The sequence below is a fragment of the Phalacrocorax carbo genome, chromosome 6 (assembly GCF_963921805.1).
Source record: "Phalacrocorax carbo chromosome 6, bPhaCar2.1, whole genome shotgun sequence".
Classification (NCBI taxonomy): Eukaryota; Metazoa; Chordata; class Aves; order Suliformes; family Phalacrocoracidae; genus Phalacrocorax; species Phalacrocorax carbo.
Window position 1 is genome coordinate 30,490,809 of NC_087518.1, and position 23,458 is coordinate 30,514,266.

The window sequence follows — 23,458 nt, forward strand, 5'->3', positions numbered from 1 at the left end:
CCTTTGAAAAAGTCTTGTTAACTTTGCTTCTGTTTCTGTAAGTCTGACACCTGGTACAACACACTCGTGTACCTGAGATTGATCTGCTCTAGCAATTAGGAAGGAATTACCCTTTCTGGCTGGGTTTAGATTTGTCTTTGTATTCTGTATCATCCACTCCTGGTGGTAGCATTGCAGATCATGAGCGTGGAAAGAGATTCATGTGCATAAGCAATGAGGAAAAGCTTAATAAATTGTTGTAACTGCTTTTGCCTGTGCAAAGCAAGCCTGGAGCTCTATCTCAGGGTCTAAACCTTTAAACTTGGCAAAATTCCCCATGTGAGTGCATGGGAAAGAGAGCTTTGCATTTGACAACAATAGTCTCTGCACTTGCACTGCAGTGCTGAGATTTCTCCATGTGTCTCTAATGATCTATTCATCTGGTACATGCTCCTACCACAGCCCTCTCCATGCCCAGACAGTGAGTCCTTTCATGAAGGAGAAGTGCAGAGTCATATTTCTGAGTGCAAATTGGCCAGGGAATTTATTTGTAGTGTAGGCTCAGCCAAGCTAATTTCTCTCAATAGCTACGCTGCGAGTGAGCCACACAGAGCTGGAACAGGGAAGGTGTAAGCGAATAGCAGTGTGTATATTGCCAGCAGACTGAGGAACTGAGGGCTGGCCCTCATCTGTTGGAGGGCAGGTTATGCAGAGGGCCAGCAGTTCTTCAGCCAAATGCTGAGCATCCTCCGCTTTGTCTCAGTGTCTTTCATCATTAGCCACTTCCATAGGATGGTGCAACAGAAATACAACACTTTGTACCACGCTTATCGGCCTGCGTGCCCCAGGAGTGCTAAGAAGAATCCCAGCCCTCTGGAAGTTGATGGGATACTTCTCAGGGTAGCTGATATTGCCTCTGGGAGACTCTTTGGTCATGCTGCTGCGCTTGGGCAGTCCTGACGTTGGGGTGGTGGTTAAGTCTATACTTTCTTCCTACCTGCAACTCCCCTTTTCCAAGATTTTGTGGCAAAGCCATATTGTTGCTTCTGGTGGAATGGATGAGTACCCATAGGGCATATGTATGCCTCAGCTTTTTCTGACTCTGTGCAGGTGTTGATCAAGGGAGCCTTCCTGGGAGGTGGGCACTAGGGTTGCAGAAAAGCACAAGGTCCTCCATTAAGCTGTGCAGGTTCAGTACAGAGCACTTTAATATGACTGTTGTCCAAAAGCCTACAGAGATGAAATTTTGCAAGCTGTTGCTCAGTGAGAGTGTACCTGAATCCTCAAAGTCTTCCAGAAGATATCTCTCAGCATTTGTGCCACATTTTCCAGAAATCACTGCACATATGCAAAATGTTTTTTACTGTTGAGGTGTTCTTTGTAATGTCTCTGTGCACCTGAGTATGTAAGCAGGTAGCAACTTGTTGGGAGGCTAGGTCTGGAGGGCTTGGTGCTGTTGTCTTATTGACAGTCCTACTCAGCCTGCAGCAACAGCAAAGGAATTCCTGGCCTGCTGGAGAGGCACGGGGTCTGGATGGAAATCTGCCCTGAACAGAGAGCTGACTTCAGATAGATACATTGAAGTGGCAGTCTTACTGCCTGGTCTGCACAGGGGTTTTGTTGAAAGACTGATAATAAAAAGTAGTGACTTTGCTGTAGAGCAGCCCTGGTTTGTTTAAACCAGGCTAGAGGGTGACAAAGTGGCAGGGGAGGCATGCCCATGCAGGTCAGGAGCATCGGGAACTCTTATTATTCTTAGCCTCATGGTTCTTTCATTCGTTCATACTGTGGCATGTTCCTTGCTCTCTGACTGTCGGTTTCGAAGCCTGCATGTCACTCACAGGAAGTTTGTGGTATGCTGAGAGCACTTAGTGCAGCACACCTTGTTTGATCAACCTGCCAGTCCTGTTTCAAGGGCTGGTGGGAGTCCCAGCAGTTCGGTTACGTTGAGTTTATACCTGTACTTTCTATAGGAGAAAGTCTGATCTGAAAATGTATGCAGACCAGTGACTTGCAGATGTGTGATGGTGATGCGTATTATTTATGCTCCACCTGCACAGCTGCTTGAAGGGAAAGCTTACACTTTTGGAAAGATAAATGAAAATTGTAAACTACTGAATAGAGTGAATGGCTTTCCTCAAATATCAGAAGCCCAGTGAGTTGTAATGTGAAGCTCACTGGAGGTGAATGAAATACCTTGTGTATTTCAGTGATGTTTGTGTCAGGCTGTGTGCAGAGATTGGAAGTTTCAGGGGGTATCCTACTGATGTGAAAATATGAAATACTGTTGATTTTCAGTGACTACTTAACTTTGAGCATCTCCTACCCGTCTAAACATACCTATTTTTCTCTTTCCAGAGGCAAAATCTTTATGGATAGCCAAGTACCTTTTGCCACTTTGCTTGTAGGAAGGAGTTTATGGCCTATTCTTACATTTCTCTTGCGGTTCCTCCCTACTCTGGAGGAGACCTCTTCTCCAAATGCTAAATTTGGGTTTCATCTTGGAGAACACTGGTACTAGCACTCCCCGAGTTCTTACTCTGTCTTGTTCTGGTTTGAGATGCAAATCATTGTGTTCCTATTTTATATTTCCTATGGCCTCAAAGAATAGCTGGCAGAAACCCTTTGGGAAGAATGTCTTTATTGTTGCATATCAGCAAAGTTTTCACATGAAAGGGTCCATTATTGTGTAAAACTCACTCTAGTGTCACATAAAACATCCTGCCTGTTTCCAGATCACAGGGCAGATTCTTAGCTGGTAAAAAGCCTGAGTTTTCCTTTGCTCCAGAATTAGCTTGGTGTGTTTCTTATTGCTGCTTGAACTCCTTCAAATTAGTGACGATTTAAAATATTGTTTCCGTTTCCGATTTTCCTACATTGTTTTCACTTTTATTTGTAGCCATTTAATTGTACCGTATTTTGATTACAATAAAAACTGTTTCTACATGTATTAAAATGACTTTGATTAAGTCTTGTAGGATATGATTGAGGTGCTGGAGTGTGTCCAAAGAAGGGCAACGAAGATGGTGAAGGGTCTAGAGAACAAGTCTGATGGGGAGTGGCTGAGGGAGCTGGGGGTGTTTAGTCTGGAGAAGAGGAGGCTGAGGGGAGACCTTATCGCCCTCTACAACTACCTGAAAGGAGGTTGTAGCGAGGTGGGGGTCAGTCTCTTCTCCCTAGTAACAAGCAATAGGACGAGAGGAAATGGCCTCAAGCTGCGCCAGGGGAAGTTTAGGTTGGATATTAGGAAAAACTTCTTCACCAAAAGGGTTGTCAAACATTGGAACAGGCTGCCCAGGGAGGTGGTGGAGTCTCCATCCCTGGAGGTATTTAAAAAAAGGGTAGACGTGGTGCTTGAGGATATGGTTTAGTGGACTTGGCAGTGACAGGTTAGTGGTTAGACTCGATGATCTTAAGGGTTTTTTCCAATCTTAACAATTCTATGATTAGAATGAAAATCCATTCATAATGGAAGGGAAGTCGTATTTCATATTTTAGGTTGAGAGTTCCTAAAAATGTCTTCTCTGGAAAGGTATATTCTTAAACACTTTGGAAGAATGGAGCGTACTTGCCTCAACCACATAACTTGGTTATGTTCAGCTAATGCTGTTCTCTTCAGATTGGCATAATCCTGAGATAAATATTCCATTATTCTTTGCCTGCTTCAGAGGAAGAGTTGTCTGTTTATCCATTCCAGTACTACAGTATGGACAATGGCTTTGTCCTCATCTCAGCAAAAGAGAGATCTTGGTTTGCAGTAATAACGGCAAGCTTTGGACCTTTATTGTAAGCTTGGAAAGGAGATGAGGTTAAAGGAAAGGCAGGGTTAAAGGAAGACGTAGAGAGGTATTAGGCTTTCTCTCCCGGCATGTTGTAAAACCTACTTATATGTTCTGAAAAATCTCTGGAACTTTAAAGAGTATGAGATATACGTCCGGATGGAACCTCTTACCGGGTGGTATGGGGGCTGGGAGGCAGGCACGGTGTGCTTACTGGCACTTGTAGGGCATGGTTATAACTTTTTGGGGAAAAGAAAAAAAAAAAAAAAAGGGGCGGGGGGGGAAGCCCAACACTAAATTCAGTAAGCCACTGAGTGGAATGACTTGGGTCTTCTTTCCTTCCAGTATGGGACGTCTGGTGCTCCATGATCTGAGTCTTCTTACTGGAGGCAAGGGGGACTGGTGGCAGCCTTGCACTCATTCTTCTGCAAGCTTGGTACAGAGACTGAGAGAGCTTTTCAGATGTTTCTATTCTGGGGGACCCTTGGTAATGTGGTATGGGCCCATATTCAACAGGTCCATTGAAATCAGTGGTACTGAGCACCTAAGTTTGAGCAGTTTCTTAAAACCTTTAAAACTTTTGGTTACCAGAGCCAATAATACTTCTAAATACCAGTGTTCCTTCCCAGTGGCTTACATGCTTTCATTAGTCTTGAACAGCTGCATTAGCTGGTGTCTTAATTAGTATTGGTGGGAACAAGCTATTCCTTCAGAAATTACAGGACTGTTGCAATTAATTCCTCGTCTGAACAAATTGGTTTCAGAGGCTAGTCACAGCCTGATCTTGCGCGTATGCAATTTCCTGAGCTTTCCTTATGGGAGTTGTTCCCTTGAAGCCAAGTCTGCTTGGAAATATTCACAAGGCCAAATGCAGATGTGTTTTTGTTTCTTTTAAAGCTTTGTCTGCAGTGGGGCAACCACAGGGAGAAGTAAAGCAAGACAAAGAGGGGACTTGGGATTGAAGCAGTAGGAACCTCCTTTGCCCTGCAAATTCCCCTTCCATGGATGCCAGAGAAGCTGTTAAACATGGATTTTTGACTATTGGCACAAGGCAGCTACAAGCAGCCCTAGCCTGATGGCTTTTCTGGGGAGATGTTGATTCCTCCATTGTTTCTGGGCCCACTGGGCTTTAGCACATACCTGTCATGGCAGAGACAACCTGAGGATCTTGGGGAGTGAGAGCCAAGAAAGTGAGAGATTTCTTGAGGTAGTGTGGAAAGAGTAAAGACTCTAGTGTGTATGAAAGTATGTACACACTTACACACATCTGTGAATCATTCTCTCACTTGGGCTTGGAAGATCATTGAAGGTTTTAAAATCACTGCTGCTGCCAGCAAAATACATTATCCACAAGCTGCTGAAAGGCACAGGGAAAGAGTTAGAGAAGAGGCATATTTGTTGCATTCCTGTACTGTGAGGTCCTGTTCTTGTATAGCTGCCCAGCCTGGAGAGTGTCGCTGCTCTCGTTGCTGGCTCCACACTCCCACACAACTCCCTGCCCCTGATCTGGGCTCAGACCGCCTCTCCACTGGGAACTGACATCTTAGGGACCAAGTTAAAATAATTTAAAACAAAAGAAGGTACTTCCAAAAGCCTGTCCTTAATTAAGGAAAACCCTAGAACAAATGCCAAGTCCCTGTGAAGCCAAAAAGTCTTACAGATACATTAAGATTTTAACAACTTGTTTAAATGCTTAAACAGTTCTTTGAACTTGGGCCTGAATGTTCAAGCCTTATTAATGAGGTTTGTGAGCATAATTGTACTAAAATAAGTGGTGGCAAGGAAGGTTTAAATCTGTTCAGTCTCTGAACTGCATTGTTGTGAGCTAGCTTGGTGGCATCTCATGATGTGTTATCCTCCGATCCCATCGGTATCTGTGAGATTTGGGGTATCAAGTCTTTGCTTAATAGGTGCAAGGTAGGGCTGGCAGCCCAGGGGCAGCACAGATTTCTGCAAAGCAACAGAGTATTTATAATGAAAAGGAAATAGTTTATTAACTGAGCCTCCTACGTGCTGGGTGAATAGCCATACCTGCCTGTTGGTGGGGGAGTGCTTGGAAAGATATGGTGAGCCCTGCTTGGTTTGCTGCATTTTTGAGAAGATCCGGAGCAGGAGGCCGTGAAGTACTCGATAGTAACAACTCCACTTGCTCCTCTGTGGTAAAGAGGATGTTTTCACAGCTGAAATGAAACACTAGAGTTTGGGAAATGGGGGTGTACTGCCCAGCTGGGTGCTGAACGGCTTTTTACTTATGCGTCAAGCCATGCTAGTTAAGGCAGCTGCTTTGGGGTGGGTAGTGTGCTGTGACTCTCAGGGGGACGGTGATAGAGCCATAGCTACAAAAGCTTTGTCTCAGGCTGTTGTAATGGTGCAGCTGCTTTCTGGTAGTTCTCTGCTGCCTTGGGAGCCTCCCTCTCACCGGTTTCAGAACCGTTTTGCCTCTGTCTTGTTTTGAATTTTTTTCTTCCCCTTTAGGATCCATACCTTCTCTTCCAGTTTCTCCCAGCTGCACTGTTTCCTAGTAAAGGTAATTCATCACTGGTTCACAGCAGAAACTGCCAGTTTGGTGGTTTTTATATTTTGAATCAGTTTTCTGAGTCTGGCAGCATTCAAACAAAAAGGCAGGGAGGAATGACTCGTCTGTTACTTTATTTACCACTTGTTTTGGGAAAACTAAATCCAAATTTGTATTTGACTTGTACTAGGACTCCGTTGCTGGATTTTATTTTTTGTTATTTTTGGCAGGTCTGAATTCACACCCAGAATAAGCACAGTCATCAGTCAGGGCAGCCTGTGTGACACTGAGCTCAGCTCTCCACTCGGACCAGGGAGGTCTTTGAGATGCCCAAAGTGACTGAAAGCTGAAGGCTTTTTCTGCAGGACCCAAACAATTCAGAGGCCTCTCGCAAGCCTTACAAATCATAGGATCACAGAATCGTTAAGGTTGGAAAAGACCCTTAAGATCATTGAGTCCAACTGCTAACCTATCACTGCCAAGTCCACCACTAAACCATATCCAAGTACCTTGCTGTCTTCCCTAGTTCTGCTTTCTCTTTAGCTCAGGTTGTTAAAATTAACATATTGTGCTCCATTCATCACCTGTCATTAGTGCTGTGGTGAAAAAAATTGGACTGTTGTAGCAGCTTGTTAGTAATGGCTAGCACTGGATGAAGTAGCATGTTTTTTCTAATAATCTGAGGTTTGAAGTCCCCTGTGGTGTTTCCCCAGAGTATCAGGGGAACTCCCTGTGCAGTGCTCCGGGACAGAAAGTTGTCATGAACATGCTGAGTCCTGCTTTGAGGGCTGAGATTTCCAGTAACCCCCTCAAAGCACCTGGTGGGGCCAGCTTTGGCTATAGCCCTTGCATCAAGAGTGGGGGACGCAGCTCTGCTGACCAAGCCATTTGGTGACAGCACTTTTCTGTTTCCAAGGCTTCTCTGGAGAACCCGGACAGGCCAGATTCCTGGTGAGGGTTTATGCTCATGGGAGTTAACTTCCTTAGGAATAACTGTAGGATTCAGCATTTCTTAGTAAGCTGGAAGGTCAAGTGGCCTTGCCAAACTTTAACAAACAGTAAGAGAGCTGGGTCTGAACCAGCCATTTTCCCCATGAGTCTGTATTTCCTCTAATAAAACAGGAACTCCTGTTTTATTCTGCAGGTGAGGAACTCCTTCCCATTCTGTCTCACTACTTCAAATGTGTGAGGTCCAACCAGGTAATTGGGCACCTTTGTTAGCACAAGTTGTGGAACACAGCATACAGAAATATGCCTCCTCCATCACTGTTTTGAGATGTAACCTCTCTCTGAACTCTTTATTGCTGCTCTGTTCTGTGGGAGATGGTCAGGGTGAGGTACTGGTGCTTTTGTCACCAGTTTCTATGTTACAGTTGTTAGGAGTGATCTACTAACAGGCTTTCTGTTGACTTTGGGCTTCAGTTTGGACAAGACCCCATTGGTTTAGGGCATTTGGCCAACCTGTGGCTCTCGTTTTGGTGGAACTCAATATTGGACTACATTTCATAGCAAGCTTTGAGGGTAGACTGAATCCCTGGCTGCAAGTGACAAAAAAGCAAGAGAGACAGCTAAAATGGATATCTCTGGATTTTCCTGGGACTGGTTGCATGCCCAACTCAGTCTTGCAATGTGCAGAAGCAGCAGAACCCTGCAAGCCATGGATGACATCTTCCTGTGAGCCATTCTCAGTGCAGCCCCAACCATCAGCAGCATCCTCACCATTGTTATCCATGGTATGTGCTTGGCAGAGTGATGGGAAAGGCCCACCTGAACCTGGGTGTCAGAGTTTGGCTTTCTCAGCAAATGGAGAACCCAACACCCTCCTCAAGCCCTACAGCCTTCAAAATACTGACAGAAGGGGAAAGGATCCTCCTTGTAGATTTAGGTTTTGAGAACTAGCTGCTTCCATTTCTGACTCTGCTTTGCAGTATACACTCTTGAATGTGAAGTATTTACCCCTGTTTGAAGCCCTTCGTCCCTATGTGTTTGCCAAAGGGAAGAGTTGGTAAATATTAAATTCAGTAGGAAAATTACAGCAGGCCTGGGGCCATAGTTTCCTACAACTTGTGTTACAATGTGACCCGTACTCTGACAAGCCAGAGGCACACAGTGTTGGTTCTGTCCTGTAGTGCTTTTCCTATACAGATGGTGAAGGTGAAAATTTTCTCCTCTGACCCAGTACCTGAGGTAAATAAACTGTAAATAGCTTGGGAGGTTAGGCTGGAATGTGTAGAAGTGAAAAAGGGTGGGTTTTTTTCCCTTTTTTTTTTTTTTGGGGGGGGGGGGGGGGTGGGAGGAAAAGAGGAGGACAACCATCAAAGCCTAAATTAATTCCTTCTTGCAATCATAGTGCGAGGAGACATTATCAGGCTAAAAATATGAGCACTCTATAAAAGGAGCAGTTTTCCTTGTATGCTGCTACTCACATGTTACTTAATTAAAACAGTAGTTGCTTAATGTTGTGCTTACTTTTCCACTATTCATGGTACTTGAGTTTTTTTGGGAGGGGGTACTTTGCTGAGTATGGACAATGAGGGCTTGTGTCCATGGTAAGACTACTGGTTAAAGCCAAAGTAAATACTGAAGTGATTATAGTTATACGGACATAAGCCCCTATATGAACATTCTTGCTCAAACTTTTTTTAAAAATTTAACTTCTATTTATTGGAAATAGGTTTAAAACTGAGTGGAAAAAGCTGCCATGTTACTGGAATAGGAGCGTCCACCTGGAGGTCTCTTTCAGTTTAATTTATTAAACTTTCTTTTCTGAAAAGTGTGGCAGGAATTTAAAATTTCTTTTACCTTGGCACTCCACTAGTCTTTCATGGTTGTGTCACACAGTCTTTAGGTTGTAAATCTCACAGGAGACCCTTTTTGTTTAATTAAATTCTAGACATAGTTAATCAGCTCTTGAACATGAAGTTGCCTCCCTTTTAGTGCAAAGGTCATTGATGTAACCTGTCCCTTTTGAGAGAAACAAGCTGTTTAAGTCTTCTCTCCCAATTACTAGTTGCAGGCAGAGTGTGCTGGCTTTAAGTTGCCTGCAGGAAATCTCTTGAACTTCATCAAGTCCCACACCTGGGAAGGAAGAACCCTTTGCAGTGATGCAGGCTGGGGAGCAGCTGTGCTGCAAAAGGCTCAGGGGTCCTGTGGACCCATATTGAACAGCAGACCTGAATGTGAGCCAGTGGTGTGCCCTGGTAATGAAGGTCAACTGTGTCCTGGGCAGCATGAACAGAAGTATAGCCAGCTGAAGGGGAGGGGTTATTCCCCATTTGCTAGGCAATTGTTGGATCACATCTGGAATACTGCATCTGGTTTTGAGTTTCCTTGGTGAAGAAAGATGTTAACAAGTGTGAGCAAGTCCAGCAGAGAGCCACAAAGTTGATGAGATGTTGCAGAATGATGAGTAAGGATTGTACTCCTTGCCAGCCAGCTCATCTCTCCTCTTCCTGTGGCCTTGCACTTAACCTATCTTCTTGTAGCTCTTGCATGGTCTTGACTGCACAAATGTTTCAAGCTGATCCACTCAAAAAACATGACTGGAACCTGATGCCAGGCCAAGAATAATGCTGATGGACTCAAACTCAAATAACAATACTGTGCTCACCAGCCTACTTTCAAAAATATACCAAAAAACCAAAATGTAGGCACTGCCTTAGTCTAAGGGCCGTGTGGACTGCTAAGCTGCATTCTTGGTGGGCTAAGTGGAGCTGGGTTAAGGTGGCCCACTCTTCTCACCCTATCAAGTGCATACTGTGGACTAGTAAGGATCAGAGGATGTAGTAAAAATATTTTTCCCTGAGAGGCAAGTGAGGAGGGATGACAACATCTCTTATGTGGCATGCTCTCGCCATCACATGTACTTGTAGGGCATGCAGAGAAGATCTGTTGGCCTGTGCTGCCTCTCTCCACTAGCACTGCTGTAGGACGGGTTTGGGCAGACTGAAATTGCTTTTCCGCAGGTGTTGGAGGTACTGCTTTACCCCACTTGCTGTAAGCCTTTTCCGAGAGGAGTCAGCACAGGATGCTGCCAGCACAGTGTCTTCCACATGATGCTTTCTTACCCTCAGTTTCTCACATGAACAGTCTCATCCCATGGCCTTGTCTCACTGAACCAGACATGGCACAAGTGTTGGCTGCTCTGTCCGTGTGTCTCAACCCTTCCTGACTGTCAACACCCAGGGAAACGACAGTCAGTTTTCCAGAACCGGGAAGATGTGCACCATGGGCAACAGACCACTGGTGGTGGTGAGATCTGCAGCAGAGATGGCCTTAGCATCTTGAAAATGGATTAAGAATGAACAGGGTCCACCTGGTCCATCCATCTGAGTTAGAGCACTGAAGTTTTAACTGTGTATTCTGCTTCTTGAAGTCCTACAAACTGTCTATTACAGAAGAAGTGCTTATAATGGGGAATATCCTGACGTGCCTCTTATGGCTTGAGGAACTTTTGCTGCCAGTGGGAAGTCCTGCTCATATTTTTATTTGTCTGTTTTTCTTGTGCAGGGGTTGTTAAGTTAAAAAAAAAAAAGTAGGAAAAAAATAAGTGTGTTTTTCCCTACAGTGGTATTGCAAGCACCATAGCTGCTATTTTTTCTGAGGAGATAGGTGGACTGGTACAGATATTACAATAGGAGTAAGTGCTGATTTTGTTTGATCTTAAATGTGAATTGTTCTGAAATTAATAGTGATAATTGCTTTTGGGAATTGCTTGGGTTGTTTGGGTGGTTTTTTGGTTGGGTATTTTTTGAGGCTCAAAGCTGGAAAAACAAAGGCTTGCCAAATGGCTAGTCACAGGGCATGTTCCGTCCAGGGTGTGACAAACTTTGTTGCCTTTGAGAACTTTTGGGCTTGGAAATGCTGCTGGGTGGACAGTCCTGGAGACTTCAGTCCTTTATTTGTGCCAGAGCTTTGTCTCATCAATGTCTTTGTAAAGGTGTTCTGGGATGTGAATTTACCTTCTACATAACACCACCATTACAGCCTGAGCAGTAAAATGCCATTTTTCTTCTAGCAGTTTCCTTGTGGGTAGGTCTAGAGATTCCTCCAGGCTCCCATTCGTGTGTCTCACTTCTGTCTGGAGGTTGTTAGCTGTTGTGGTCTTCTGGGGCGAAATATGGTCAAGGGCATGCTGCCCTACCAGGAGCAGGATGGAGAACCCCAGGTGTGTGGGGTCTGACTGTTGGGAAGCTCTTTCCCTGGGCAGCCCTTAGCCCAGGGCAAGATTAGGTAGTAGCAGCCTTTGGTGTGCTGTGCCCTTCTCTCAGGATGGTGGTGTGTCCATGCAGTAGAACATGTGTGGTCTGACATTACAGGAGTTGGAGACAAAGATGCAATAAGAGCAGCATCCTTCAACCCCCTTGTCTTGCCTGAGGAAGCAAAGAAGGGCTAGCTATTGAGGGCAGCTAGCTTTTGAGGGCAGAGCTGCAGTAACTCTGTCAATCACAGTCTTTCAACTTTAAGGTTTCTTTTGCTAGTCAAAGTTTTGGGCTTCATGAAACAACTCTGACTCAGGAAACAGCATCCTCTCATTTTAATAACTTTCTCTGAGGTTGAATGACTACATTTTTACTTTTTTGTTTTTTTTTTTTTGTCAAGGAAATTGTTTCATTTGTGAACTTTGGGGTTTCCATTCCACATCCCTGCAAACAGCTTCCCCACGAATACGTTTTGGGATTGCGTTTGCACAAAGCTGAATGGAGAAAAATCTGGCTGAGACAAGGGAGCAGCCAGTGCCAGTGTAACAGCAAGACTAATTTGACATGCAAGCTTCCTCTTCCCCCTGCCCCCAGGGGGCAAACTTTTCCACATCTCCCTACTGATCTTATGCAAGGTTAGAAGGACTGGTATGAGGCTTGCCAAAGGAAATGGGCACAGGCACCTGACTCTGTGGGATTTGTGTGCTTGCTTTAAAGGTTTGCAGGATCCTTAAGACTAGCCTGGACCTGGCAAAAGGTATGGTGTAAGATGGACTCCGACATTCTTCAGAATGGTTCTTCAGGAACCATCATCTTTGCTTGGTTTGCGTGATGCCTAAATTGCAGTGTGGCCCCACTGCATGGCAGGAGCTTCTTGGTGTTACTGCAGGTCCAGTGATGACCGTGAATAAAAACATTTCCACAGTTCTCTGGTATTTTAGGAATTTTGGAGCTGTTGTTCACTGACTGTGCAGCTGGAGTGTGGGAGGAAAGCAGAACAAGGCTAGCGAAATGCACAGTGGCTGTGGGAGGCCCAAGCAAGAGTGCTAGAATGGGCTCGAGGATGAGCTGCAATCCATAAAATATGTGGAACAAGTTTGACTTAATCTGTTCTACCAAGTCAGCACTATGACTGGTTTAGTCCAGTTAAACATCCTTGCAAGCTAGATTTGCAGCACAGTCTGGGCCAGAGTCTTGGTCAAAAGCGAACCCCAAAGTTACCACTAAACCCAGCTTTGCTCTGTCATAGGAGCGCAGTTAATAGCAAAAAAACCAGCCTGCATTCACTTGCTGAACTTTCATTATTTATTGTTTTAATAGACAGGAATAAATATTCAACAAATAAGCTTCCTGTCCTTAAATGATTTTGTTCTTCTGATTATAAATAAACTTAAAAAAGAATCAAGAATTCAGTTTTTAATTTAAATAAGGCTAAGCCCCATGGTATCTTCTGGTTGCATGAACTAGAAAGCGTTCATGCCCTGATTCTCATCTGGAGGATCATATGGTGACTTGGGGTGGAGATATTCCTGAAATAGCTTATAGTAGCTCTAAGGTTTAGGATGTGCCCCCTGTTTCCCTTCTGTGTGCTCTCCCCTACCTACAGGTCTGGCTTCAAGTAGGGTGGAGGATGCTGTGGGAAGTGTCTGGGTGTCTGGAGCTGGAGGACAAAATAGGCAGTTGATATATAGCAGCTGGTGGGGGCTTAGCACATCTTCCAGTGCCCTCCCCTTAGGGATGTGTTTCACACCATGTTTGCTATGTCTCTATGGGACCTTTTGGGGAGTATTTATGCTCCCAGAGGAACACAAAGGGATTGTAAATTCTCAGTGGAGCTTGCAGAGCTGTTGCTGCACAGGCCGTGTCCTGCTGTGGGGCTGTGCATTCCTGCCTTCTGGCCAAGGGAAAACGAACAGTCCTCTGGCTTAAGGGAATTTGCTCTGGAATCTGCCATGACCATGTGAGTGGCCAGGTGTTGGATGTGCAAAGTCCTGGTCCCAGGGCAAATGCATGCTGGAAAGGAGCAGCTGGGATGTGACTTGGCTTGTTCGCCCTGTAACCTGAAGGCTCGAGGATCCCAGATGGAGATGAGCATGTGGCTCCTTTGGGAGTGTTTCTGTGTGATTACTGTCAGAGGCGTGGATCTCTGCATCCTGTTTCAGTCTGTGCGGCTATACTACTCAACACTGAGGAAAAACATTCAGATGCTGCTTTCAGGGGGGATGGTGGAGGCCGCAGAGGAAGCATGCAGGCTTCTCCCATCCCATTGTTTGAGATTGAGTGCTATTGCAGTGTTCTAACAGAACACAGCACCTGTGCAAACCTCCTCTGTGTATTTTCACCAACTTGTAACCTCTCGGTCAGTAAGCAGTAAGAAAGCAAGCTGCCTCTCTCTGGACTGCAGCCTTGCTGCCTGCTGGCTATAGCAGGGTAGGGGGAAGGAGGTCTGATGCTGATCCTGGTGTATGTTGAGCATCCGTGCCTTCCCCTGCCACCTCTGTGCTCAGCTTGGCCATACAGAGAGCAGTTTTGAGGGCCTGTGCCAATTGCAGGTTGCAAATTGAAGACAAGTGGCTTTTTAGGCCTTGGCTGTAATAATCCATGCTGTAGAACAGCAGTGAGGTGTTCCTTCCCTCTGTGTCTTAGCAGAGCCCCCGATTGTGGCATGAGCGATTCTTGGCCAGTAGGGTGAGGCAGCAGTGCACGTGTGCTTGCAGCCAGGCTGTGCAGCTTAAATGGTGGGCTCGCAGGACAATACAGCAAGCAGAGCGAAATCCTGGTGCTTCTAGAGATAGGACCTTTGCAGTTAGCTTACCTTGGGCCATTCATCTTGACATGACCTGTCTTGTCTTTTCCAGTGGTTAAACTGTACAGAGAGTTTGGTCCTGTATCCGCCTGATGATAAAGCTGCTGTCATTCCTGTGAGGCAGGAGGAGATCAGCGAGAGGGGAGCGGTGTGCAAGCATGCCTGCATTACGGGGGTGCTCTGTCTTCGTGGGGAAGTGGGGCTCTGCTGTGTGCCTTAGCAAGGGCTTGTACATCTGTGGAGCTGCCCTGAGTTCTGCCAGGAGCTGGGTGCGCCTGTAAGAAATAGGTTCTGCCTCTGACTCATTTACCAGCTGGCAAAAGGCGAAGGACCTAAATATTGTGTTAACAGGATTCCTTTGTGCTCTTGTTTTCCCAGGGTGGCCACTGACCACAATGTTGATAACACCACAGCAATCCTTAGAGAGTGGCTGAAGAATGTGCAGAACCTCTACCACGATGTGGAGTGGAGGCCGATGGAAGACCCCCAGTGAGTACTGCAGTGAGAGGCTGACTGGAGCTGTTCGGTGTATATATAAAATTTTCTAGGTTTTCTGTTTTCAAACCAGGAGGACTAAAAGTCCAAGCACTAAAATACAGATTTATTTTTTTCCCTGGGGTCTGTCCCATTAAACTTGTGTTCTTATGGAGCCCATACAGTGAAGCAACTAATGCAAAACTTCAGAGAAGAAAGCATTTTTCCATTCAGTTATTTAGCCTCTGCAGCTGCTTTCTTTGTATGGTAAACAAATCACATCAAAAGCTACAGGGAATAAATTCTGTCATTCTTTATTTGCAAGGAAGCAGAGGAATCGTAGTTTGTTCCCATAGTGTCTAAGAAAGGTCTGTCTGGGACATGAAATAGACAGTAAGTTCTGAGCCAGAGAGCTAGACTTAATTCAGTATATTATGCCTTTGCATGACTTGCAGGATCATTCCTTTGAAACATAATGTTAGGTGTGTGGGGGTTTATTGCCCTTTTCTATTTTTTTTTTTTAAGATCAGCTGTTCCTTGTTTGTATTCCTATTTTCTATTTCTTCCATCAGGGAAAAGCACATCAGTTTCCCCTTTCTTTAGGCTTGCTTTTACTTTCAAGGTCATCAGTGCAGTGGTGGGGCATTTGTGGTACAAATGCCTGGGGAATGCTTGTTTTATTGACTTTTTTAATCCTTTCATTGGAATTGAGTTTCCTTCATCCTGTCAAACTTGGCTATTTTAAGTTCTGTAAAAAGTTTTTTAAAATCTTAGGTCCTTCACTGGCTTATGCTGGCACTGTTTCAAAGTCCTGAATTTTTATGCCACACAGGGATCTGTCCCTGGAGTTTCCTTCCATCTTTGTTATAGAGCATTTGCTTTTGGACCTGATCCTGAAAACAGAGATGTGCGCATAACTTTGCTCACATGATTGGGCTCGTGGGGTTGGGTATTGGGTGTTTGTAGATTTAAGAGCTGTTATAGGGATGTGTTAACAGTTACTAATAATGTCCAGACGATGAGGGAATCCACATCGCCTTTATCTTTACATCCTCGGCTCTGTTGATTCTACTGGGCTTAAGGAAGCTGTGTTTATAGTTTTAAACTTAAACTTAAAGCCTAGGAGAGGACAGATGACTTTTTTTACCAGAGGGTCAGATAAGGTAAATCAGCTTCGGTTCGTTTCATTTCAGTGGGGTAACCTCTGCTTACGTCAGGTGAGGGCCTGCCACTGCAGCTGAAACTCCTGGTGTTGATAGCGCTGTTTTGCTTGTGGCCGCTTGGTTGGCAGGAAATGCTGTAGTGCTGCTTGTTCTCTGGTGCCCTGTGTACACGTGCCAGCATGAAACTTGGAATCGTTCTCCCTCAAAACCTCTCCTGGGTTGCCTGAGGTGACTCTAACACTGTTTTTCTTTTGGAAAGAAGGCAGCAAGGAAACTCTCTCTCTCTCTCTTTTTTTTTTTTCTTTTTCTTTTTTTTTTTTTTTGACTAGCGCAGTAGAGCCCAGACGTGGGTTGCAGTCACTTTTGTTTTTCTTTGCTAGGTCTTACCCAGAAGAAATTGGGCCAAAACATTGGCCAAACTCCCGATTCACTCATGTGATGAAACTCCGACAGGCTGCCCTGCGCACTGCACGAGAGAAGTGGTCAGACTACATCCTGGTAAATAGGTTTGATTTATTCACTGTCCTCAGGCAAAAACTTTTCACGTAATCACTCTGATACTTTGAGGCTGTCAAAAGTTTCCTCTCCATAGAAAGGCAAAGCGTTATGCAGTGAATTGCTGTGTGTCATTTCTTGGTCTGATGAGCAAGAGACTTTGCAGCTAGGGAGAGAAGTCCCTGGTTAAGCCCAAGACTTTCTCCACAGGGATCAGGATTGAATATAGTCCTGGCGGTGGGTAGGTACCTGCAAGGGTCCCCCAGATTGAAACCCCAGCTATTATTGATGAAATATAAGGGAAATAGTTCAGCAGAACAGTTGTGGAAAGATGTGTGCCTTTGGTCACTACAGCAGCAGTTAATGGTGGTGTTTCCACAGCCTCTGAACAAGGCAAGGGTGTGAGGCCAGTTTTTAAGAGTTCTTCTTGATCGTCTCCAAAGAATAAACCTGCCCTGAATTTTCAGCAATGTTATTTTCCCTCGCAGCTCCCTTTCCGCTGTGCTGGAGCAAGGTTCTGTGGAGTCAGAGGGAAGCTCTGCATTTTTTCCCATCTCATAGCTTTGTTGTAGGGGCAGCCACCCCTGGGTTTATCTACAACAGTGATGTGCCCTATGGTGTCAAAACTACCAGCTCAGTGTTGTTGGGGTTTTTTTGCCAACCTCCTGCCTCTGGCTGCCTTGTTCCCAAGAAAGTGTCAGGGGAAGCAAATAATTTCATCTAATAAGAAATTTCTTTTTCTCTTCACCTCTTACTGCTTTAGTTTATTGATGCAGATAACTTACTGACCAACCCACAAACCCTGAACCTGATGATAGCAGAAAACAAGACATTAGTGGCACCAATGCTCGAGTCTCGCTCCCTCTACTCTAACTTCTGGTGTGGCATCACCCCCCAGGCAAGTGACTTCGTGAACGGTGCTGGGTCAAAGCTATGTTTCCAAAGGCCTCCTGCCTTGTGTCTGTGAAGCAGTGGGCATCATTTCTGTTCCATGGGCTTTCCCATCTGCTTTCGTTGTGTCCTTTTCCTGAAAAGAAGCTGCTGTATCTCTGAGGCGTACAGAGGGGATGTAGCCATGTAGCGAGGATAGTGGTGTCATGCAGTCATCTAAGCTTCCTCCTCTCTCAGTGGTGGCATCCCAAATCTTGGGTGGGTATCTTTGGGAAAGGACCGTAAATTTACAGGGGATCTGGGAATAAGAGTAGAGAGGACATTGCAGTCTATAAATGTTTTTCAGGCTTAGTTTTCTAACCAAGCTGTAGGTATAAGCAAAGCAATACATGTCTTGCATTGGGTGTGCAGGCACATAACTGAAACTTGCTTCCTTACCTGAGATTCCTTACTTGAAAAAGCTTAATCTGCAGGAAGCTGAGCTTGCTTAGCCAAAAGTTCTGGGAAATTATACAGTCCCACTAATGGCATAAAAAAACCTGATACACACACAGTCACACCAGAATTTGTTTGAGGTGGTTCCATATGTTTGTGTAATGACCTTAAAATTCTTGGTACGTTATTTTAGACCAGCTTTCCTGTATAGTGACACTAGTCTTGAGAGGAATTTGCCTTTGTTTCTACAGCTCTTCATTGTATACAGATTATTTTTCTCACAGATGAACAAGATTTATGTAGTGGGGCAGCACCCTTTGCCTTTAAGGGAGTGTGTGTGCTGAAGTATGTGTGTAAAGGGTACTGGTGTAAAAGACACAAGTGCTGAGCCTAGAAATTAGAGTTTTATGTTACCTTTTCAAATCAAATATGCTACAGAAAGTATAAGGTACAGAAATGTTACATAGTAGAAATAGCATTATTTTTAGAGTCAGAACAAGGTTCAGTTATCAGTTTACAAGTTGATCCACATCACTGTGGTATATTGACCCTGGCTGGTAGGTAAGCCCTTACCCAGTCGCTTGCTTACTCCCGCCCAGCTGGTTGGGGGACCAGACTGGAAGGGCAAAAGGAGTTAAAAAACCAACAACAACAACAAAAAAAAACCAAACCCAAAAAACCAACCCCAAAACTAACCAACCAAGCCCAAACCCAAAAGCAACACTCATGGGCTGAGATAAAGACAGTTTAATTAGTGAAGGGTAGGGGTGGGAAACCCCAAACAAACAAGTGATGCAAAAACATTCACTCACCACCAGGAGATTGATGCTCAGCCATTCCCTGAGCACCAGCTACTTTGGGAAAACTCCCACTCAGGGTTACTGCTGAGCATGACGTTATATGGTATGGAAAATCACTTTGGTCTATTCGGGTCAGCTGTCCCAGCTGTGTCCCCTCCCAATCTCTTGCCCACCCCCAGCCTACTTGCTGTGGGGGGCAGAGTGAGAAACAGAGAAGGCCTGGATGCTGTGCAAGGACTGTTCAGCAGCAGCTAAAACATGGGCGTGTTGTCAACGCTGTTTTAGTCACCAGTCTAAAACACAGTACCCTACAGGCTGATGTAAAGAAAATTAACTGCATCCCAGCCAAACCTAGTACAGTCATCTTGTCCATAAAAGGGTTTTAATAAGAGAGTCAAATATATAGAAGGGCAGATATAGTGTCACAGTCATTTTTTGCCTTTTTTCACTTTTTTTTTTTTTTTTTTTTTAATTTTCTCATTAAGCTCTAGATGGGCTTTCTAAGACATTCAGGCTGAAATGGGCACTGTGGTTAATGTTTTTTTCTCCCAGGTAAGACTCAACAATGAGACCAACTTTTTGACCTGTTCTCCAGTCTGCTGCTGGCATGTGTTTTGTCATCCTTTGGGGAGGCAGGATCCTAAGCTGACGTCTCCTAGAATAGAAAGAGGTTTACTGTGCTCCTGAAAATTTTCCCCTTTTGCCCCTGTTTGTCCTGGAAAGCTTTGGGATTTCCTTTTTACTTCCACACCTGAGTCTTTTGTTTCCTTCTTCATAAAGACAAGCTTGCCCTGTGTAGACAAATGTGTTTAAGCCTGAGCTGCACATATATCTTTGAGCTGGGCCATATGAATAGGAGTACTTTACCACAGCCCTGCCCTTCCATACCCTCTTGCTTTATTCCAGAGAGCTAACTAAATACTAATTGTTGTCATTATTGCTGGCATGAAACAAAGAGCAAACTCCATTCCCCTTTTCTTCTATTTACCTGGTGTAAAAACATCATTCTTCCTTCCCAGTGTTACCAAGGACACAAGTAGGGACCACAGGCAGGGTGAAAACATAACAGCTCTACTGGGTTGGACCAATGGTCCATCTGATAGCAGCGGTTCCTAGCAGATGCCTAGGAAATAGTATAAGAACATGGCAAACAGGAAATGGATGATACTTCCCCAAAATTATTTTTCCATCCTTTGGCAATCTCCTTCTCTATGATTTCTTGGGGAAAGTCTTTGTCTTTAAAGCTCTCAGTGATTTTTTTTTTTCTTTTACAGAAATCACTGTCTGAATATTTTTTTTGGGGGGGGGGGGGGCATTCACATCACTTTATGGCAAGGAGTTCCACAGTTCAGACTAACTAATTAAATGAAAATAGCAGGAAGAGGTCCTGAACTTTCCAAATTCTTGGGAAGTAAATATATAGATAAGAAAAGGAGGGGGTGTGGGTGGGTTTACTTGTTTCAGGTTTTGTTTTAAAATGGAGTTACAAACTTCATAGTGAAGGCATTGTCCTTCAACTTTTTGAGATTAAGTCCTGAGACAGCCAGGTTTTCAGCTGATGTAAATCAGTATTGCTCCACAGGCTGAAGTGGATCACCAGCCTCAGCCCTGGTCCCTAGCGTTACCTCTCCAGTAGTAAGTTTCCATCATTACCAGCATTAGCTGAGAAAAGAAGAGAGAAAAACCTAGCAGCAAATGCATCTTGGAGAATTTGGTGAAAAAAGCTGCTCAAATGAACAGGAAAGTTCCCACTTTTTTTTTTTTTTCCTCTTTTCTCTTAGTTGCTGCTTCTTGTTTCTGTGCTCACAGTCCCAGTTTCAGGCTCTCAGCGTTGCTCTCTCTGGGGACTTGGGGTGGGAGTAGGAGCTGGAGCACGCCCTGAAACACAGCCTCCGGCACTGAGCAACAGCAGGCCAAACCCAGTTCCAGACAGCTTGACATTTAGCTGTCATGAAGCTAACCTTAGAGAGAGCTCAGAAACTGTGCTGGCATGTTGGAGACTTTCTTGACTACACATGATTTATGAGCAATGAAAAGGCCCAAAACGTTGTAGTGAGTGACTGGAGGAGGAAAGATTAGTTTCCAGCATCTTTCACCTGTGGGCATTCTTGGATGTCTGTTAAAGGTTGAATGTCTTAACTTTTCCTTCAGTGGGAATGCTAGTAAGGTCTCTACCCACTTGCTCCTTTCTGTGAAAATCCTACTAGCTGTGTTTGAGATATCTAGTCCTCACAGTACGGCCAGAAGGTATTTGAAGGGCAGAGGGGGAGGATCGACAGATACGTAAACAGACAAATGCACCACACCATGCTTCTACACAAAACCAGGGTAAAGCGGTTCTGCAGTGATTTGCTCAGCCGTTGCTAGGATGCTCATGGAAAATATAGTGTAAAATTAACTTTTAACTTTAGTGACTCATCATTTCTGTAAAGACCAGAATCTGGATTCAACCATCAGCCGTGTCTGGATGTCTCATTGGTGCGTTAGGATTTTTCTTTCTGGAGGAATTCAGCGTATTTATTTCCCATTCTGATAGCTTTAGACATACTGCACCTGCAAAACCACCTGTGAGCCACACAGCGTAGGTGTTGCACCCACAGTACTGGAAGGCTAGCAGAGCTCATAGTTACAGAGAAATGAGCTGACTGAAATGCTTCCCCCAGACAGACTCTGTGGGAAGAGCTCAGGAGAGTGTATTAAACCTGCTTGTCCTGGGATGGAAGAAGCAGGGATTCTTACACAGCTGATGGAGATTGAGATGTTGCCTTCACTGCAGTGAAGGAAATTTTTTTTTTTTTTTAAGTCATGGTCAGAAATAATTTGCAGATCCTATTCTGTGGGACACTGAATGTCCTTCGTGCTGTTCAGCATGGAGGGTGTCACAGGTGCTCAGCAGCTTCCAGGATCAGACCTGAAAGCCTGTGTTGAAAAACGGTTTTTGAAGAGCCAGGAGAAAATAGTCCTAGGTTTGAAGCCCTGTTGCAAGGGAATTTTGCAACAAAAAGGCTTGGATTTCCACGAGCTGCTAAAAAGGAGAGAGATGATCAAGCTTTAACTTTGGGGAAGGAGGGTGTTTCTAAATACTGCACTGAGCCCTTTCCAAATTGGACACACTTAAAAATCTGAAAATTGAGCACTGTTCCATCTCTGCTGGGGAGGGCTAAGAGTGAGAGCTTTTGCTAGGGAGCATCTATGAAACAGAAATCTCTTGTAACAAGCAGCCCCCTCATTGTGATTGCAGGGCTATTACAAAAGGACGTTGGATTATCCCCTGATTCGGGAATGGAAAAGGACAGGCTGTTTTGCTGTCCCAATGATTCATTCCACATTCCTCATTGACTTGAGGAAAGAGGCCTCCACCAAGCTGATGTTCTACCCCCCACACCAGGACTACACCTGGAGCTTTGATGATATCATGGTCTTTGCCTTCTCCAGTCGCCAAGCAGGTATGTCTGGAGCCTTTGCTGGGGAGGATTCACTAGTAGAGACATGCAGATCTCTATTTTGAGTTCACAGGCCAGAAGTCACGTGTTGGCTTCAGTGGTGAGTAAGACCATGCTCCCTTCTTTTGGATCTGGTCAGGGATAACAAGCAGCAAGTGATTGGCAATACAGTTTTGAATCACAGGTAGCTTCAAAGGACATGGGAGGTGTTCTTGGGACAGACGCAGTGTCTCAGACACAGAATGTGTGGCATCCACCCTTGATTTGTGTCACAGCAAGATGCAGGTGAAGGCTGTGTGAGTGGAAGGCATTCTAAAGTCTGTAGGTAAGGTATCTAAAGCCAATGCTTTGCGGAGACTCCATGAGGAAGGAGGTGAGGGCAAGAGACTCTTTTTAGATGTAGCAGCCCTGTGGAAAACAAAACCCAAGTTGCTTACCCACAGTGCTGATGAGGGTTTGCTTCATGGCAGCTCAACAGAAATTGTCTGAGAGGTGGCGGTTTTGGTTTGGTTTTTTTGAAAGCAAAATCATTGCAACTTTCAGGGGAATGATGTGGAATCTGTGGGCTGTGCTGAGAGGGAATCTCATGCAGGCAAGAGCAGGTTAGAGCTGGTCTGTGAGCAGTAAAATATCTGCATTCTTGACATTGTATCATTGGGAGAACCAGTTGAGCACCGAACTGTCTTGAGATGCTTGGAGCACAGCAGAGAAAAAGAATATGTACCACTCCAGCTGATACTGGGATCAGTTTCTGCTGGACAGTGGGAGGATTTCAGTTGGACCTGAAATACAGGAGTCCTTTCAGGCCAAGTCACAACCTCAGTGTCCTCTTTCTTTGCCTGGAATTGTTGTTGGTGTTCACAGAGAGCTCTCTGTGTCTCCGAGAAATCACTGTGTCTCAAGTGCATGATACTGCTGCTTGTACTTGTGGTGAGGTTGTTTAGTCCCATTTATTTTTAGAGAGTGGATCTGGTGGGTATTCTGTCTCCAGCAAAGTCCTGGCTGGCAGACCTGTATGTAGCAGTGTCAGAGCTGAAAGGAGCTCCTGGGAAGGATGTGGTTGTAATGACCATCTGTATTTTGCTTTGCCCTGCTGTGTTGAAAATGGGAAAGTTTGGGGCCTTAGAAGGAAAGAGGGACTGATGAAATCCCAACAGGGCCACTAAAGTGCCCTTCTGTTCAGAGCTTCATGACTGGTTTGCTCGCTTACTGAGGTGAATTAGTAGGGAAAAGTTGTTTGTGGGTCCTCTGAGTGATGTGCAGTTGGTGTTACCCATCTCCTGGTTGTAAAACAAGCAAAGTTAAGGTGAGAAGGAAGGGCTGTTCTTGGGGGGACAGACAAAAAGAGAAAAATTGAAGTAGTATAGCTTCTTCTTGTTGTTGGCAGTTGCTTCTGCAGAAGAGACAAGCTGAGAAGACTGCCTTTCCCACCGTTTCCAGACCAGCACAGCAGCTACCAGCCGTCTATAGCTTTTCT

At 44.8% G+C, this 23,458-nt stretch overlaps 1 protein-coding gene across 2 annotated transcripts in view; it reads left to right on the forward strand.

Annotated features, from left to right (window-relative positions):
- Window positions 1-23,458, forward strand: part of COLGALT2 (collagen beta(1-O)galactosyltransferase 2) — a 56,173-nt gene that overhangs the window by 20,652 nt on the left and 12,063 nt on the right. The window contains exons 2-5 of one of the 2 annotated variants that reach the window (XM_064454389.1): window positions 14,659-14,769; window positions 16,298-16,415; window positions 17,176-17,310; window positions 21,780-21,984. In XM_064454389.1, the coding sequence (XP_064310459.1) occupies window positions 14,659-14,769; window positions 16,298-16,415; window positions 17,176-17,310; window positions 21,780-21,984 (569 nt within the window). The remainder of the gene's footprint in view (window positions 1-14,658; window positions 14,770-16,297; window positions 16,416-17,175; window positions 17,311-21,779; window positions 21,985-23,458) is intronic. The other variant, XM_064454390.1, reaches the window with a different exon arrangement.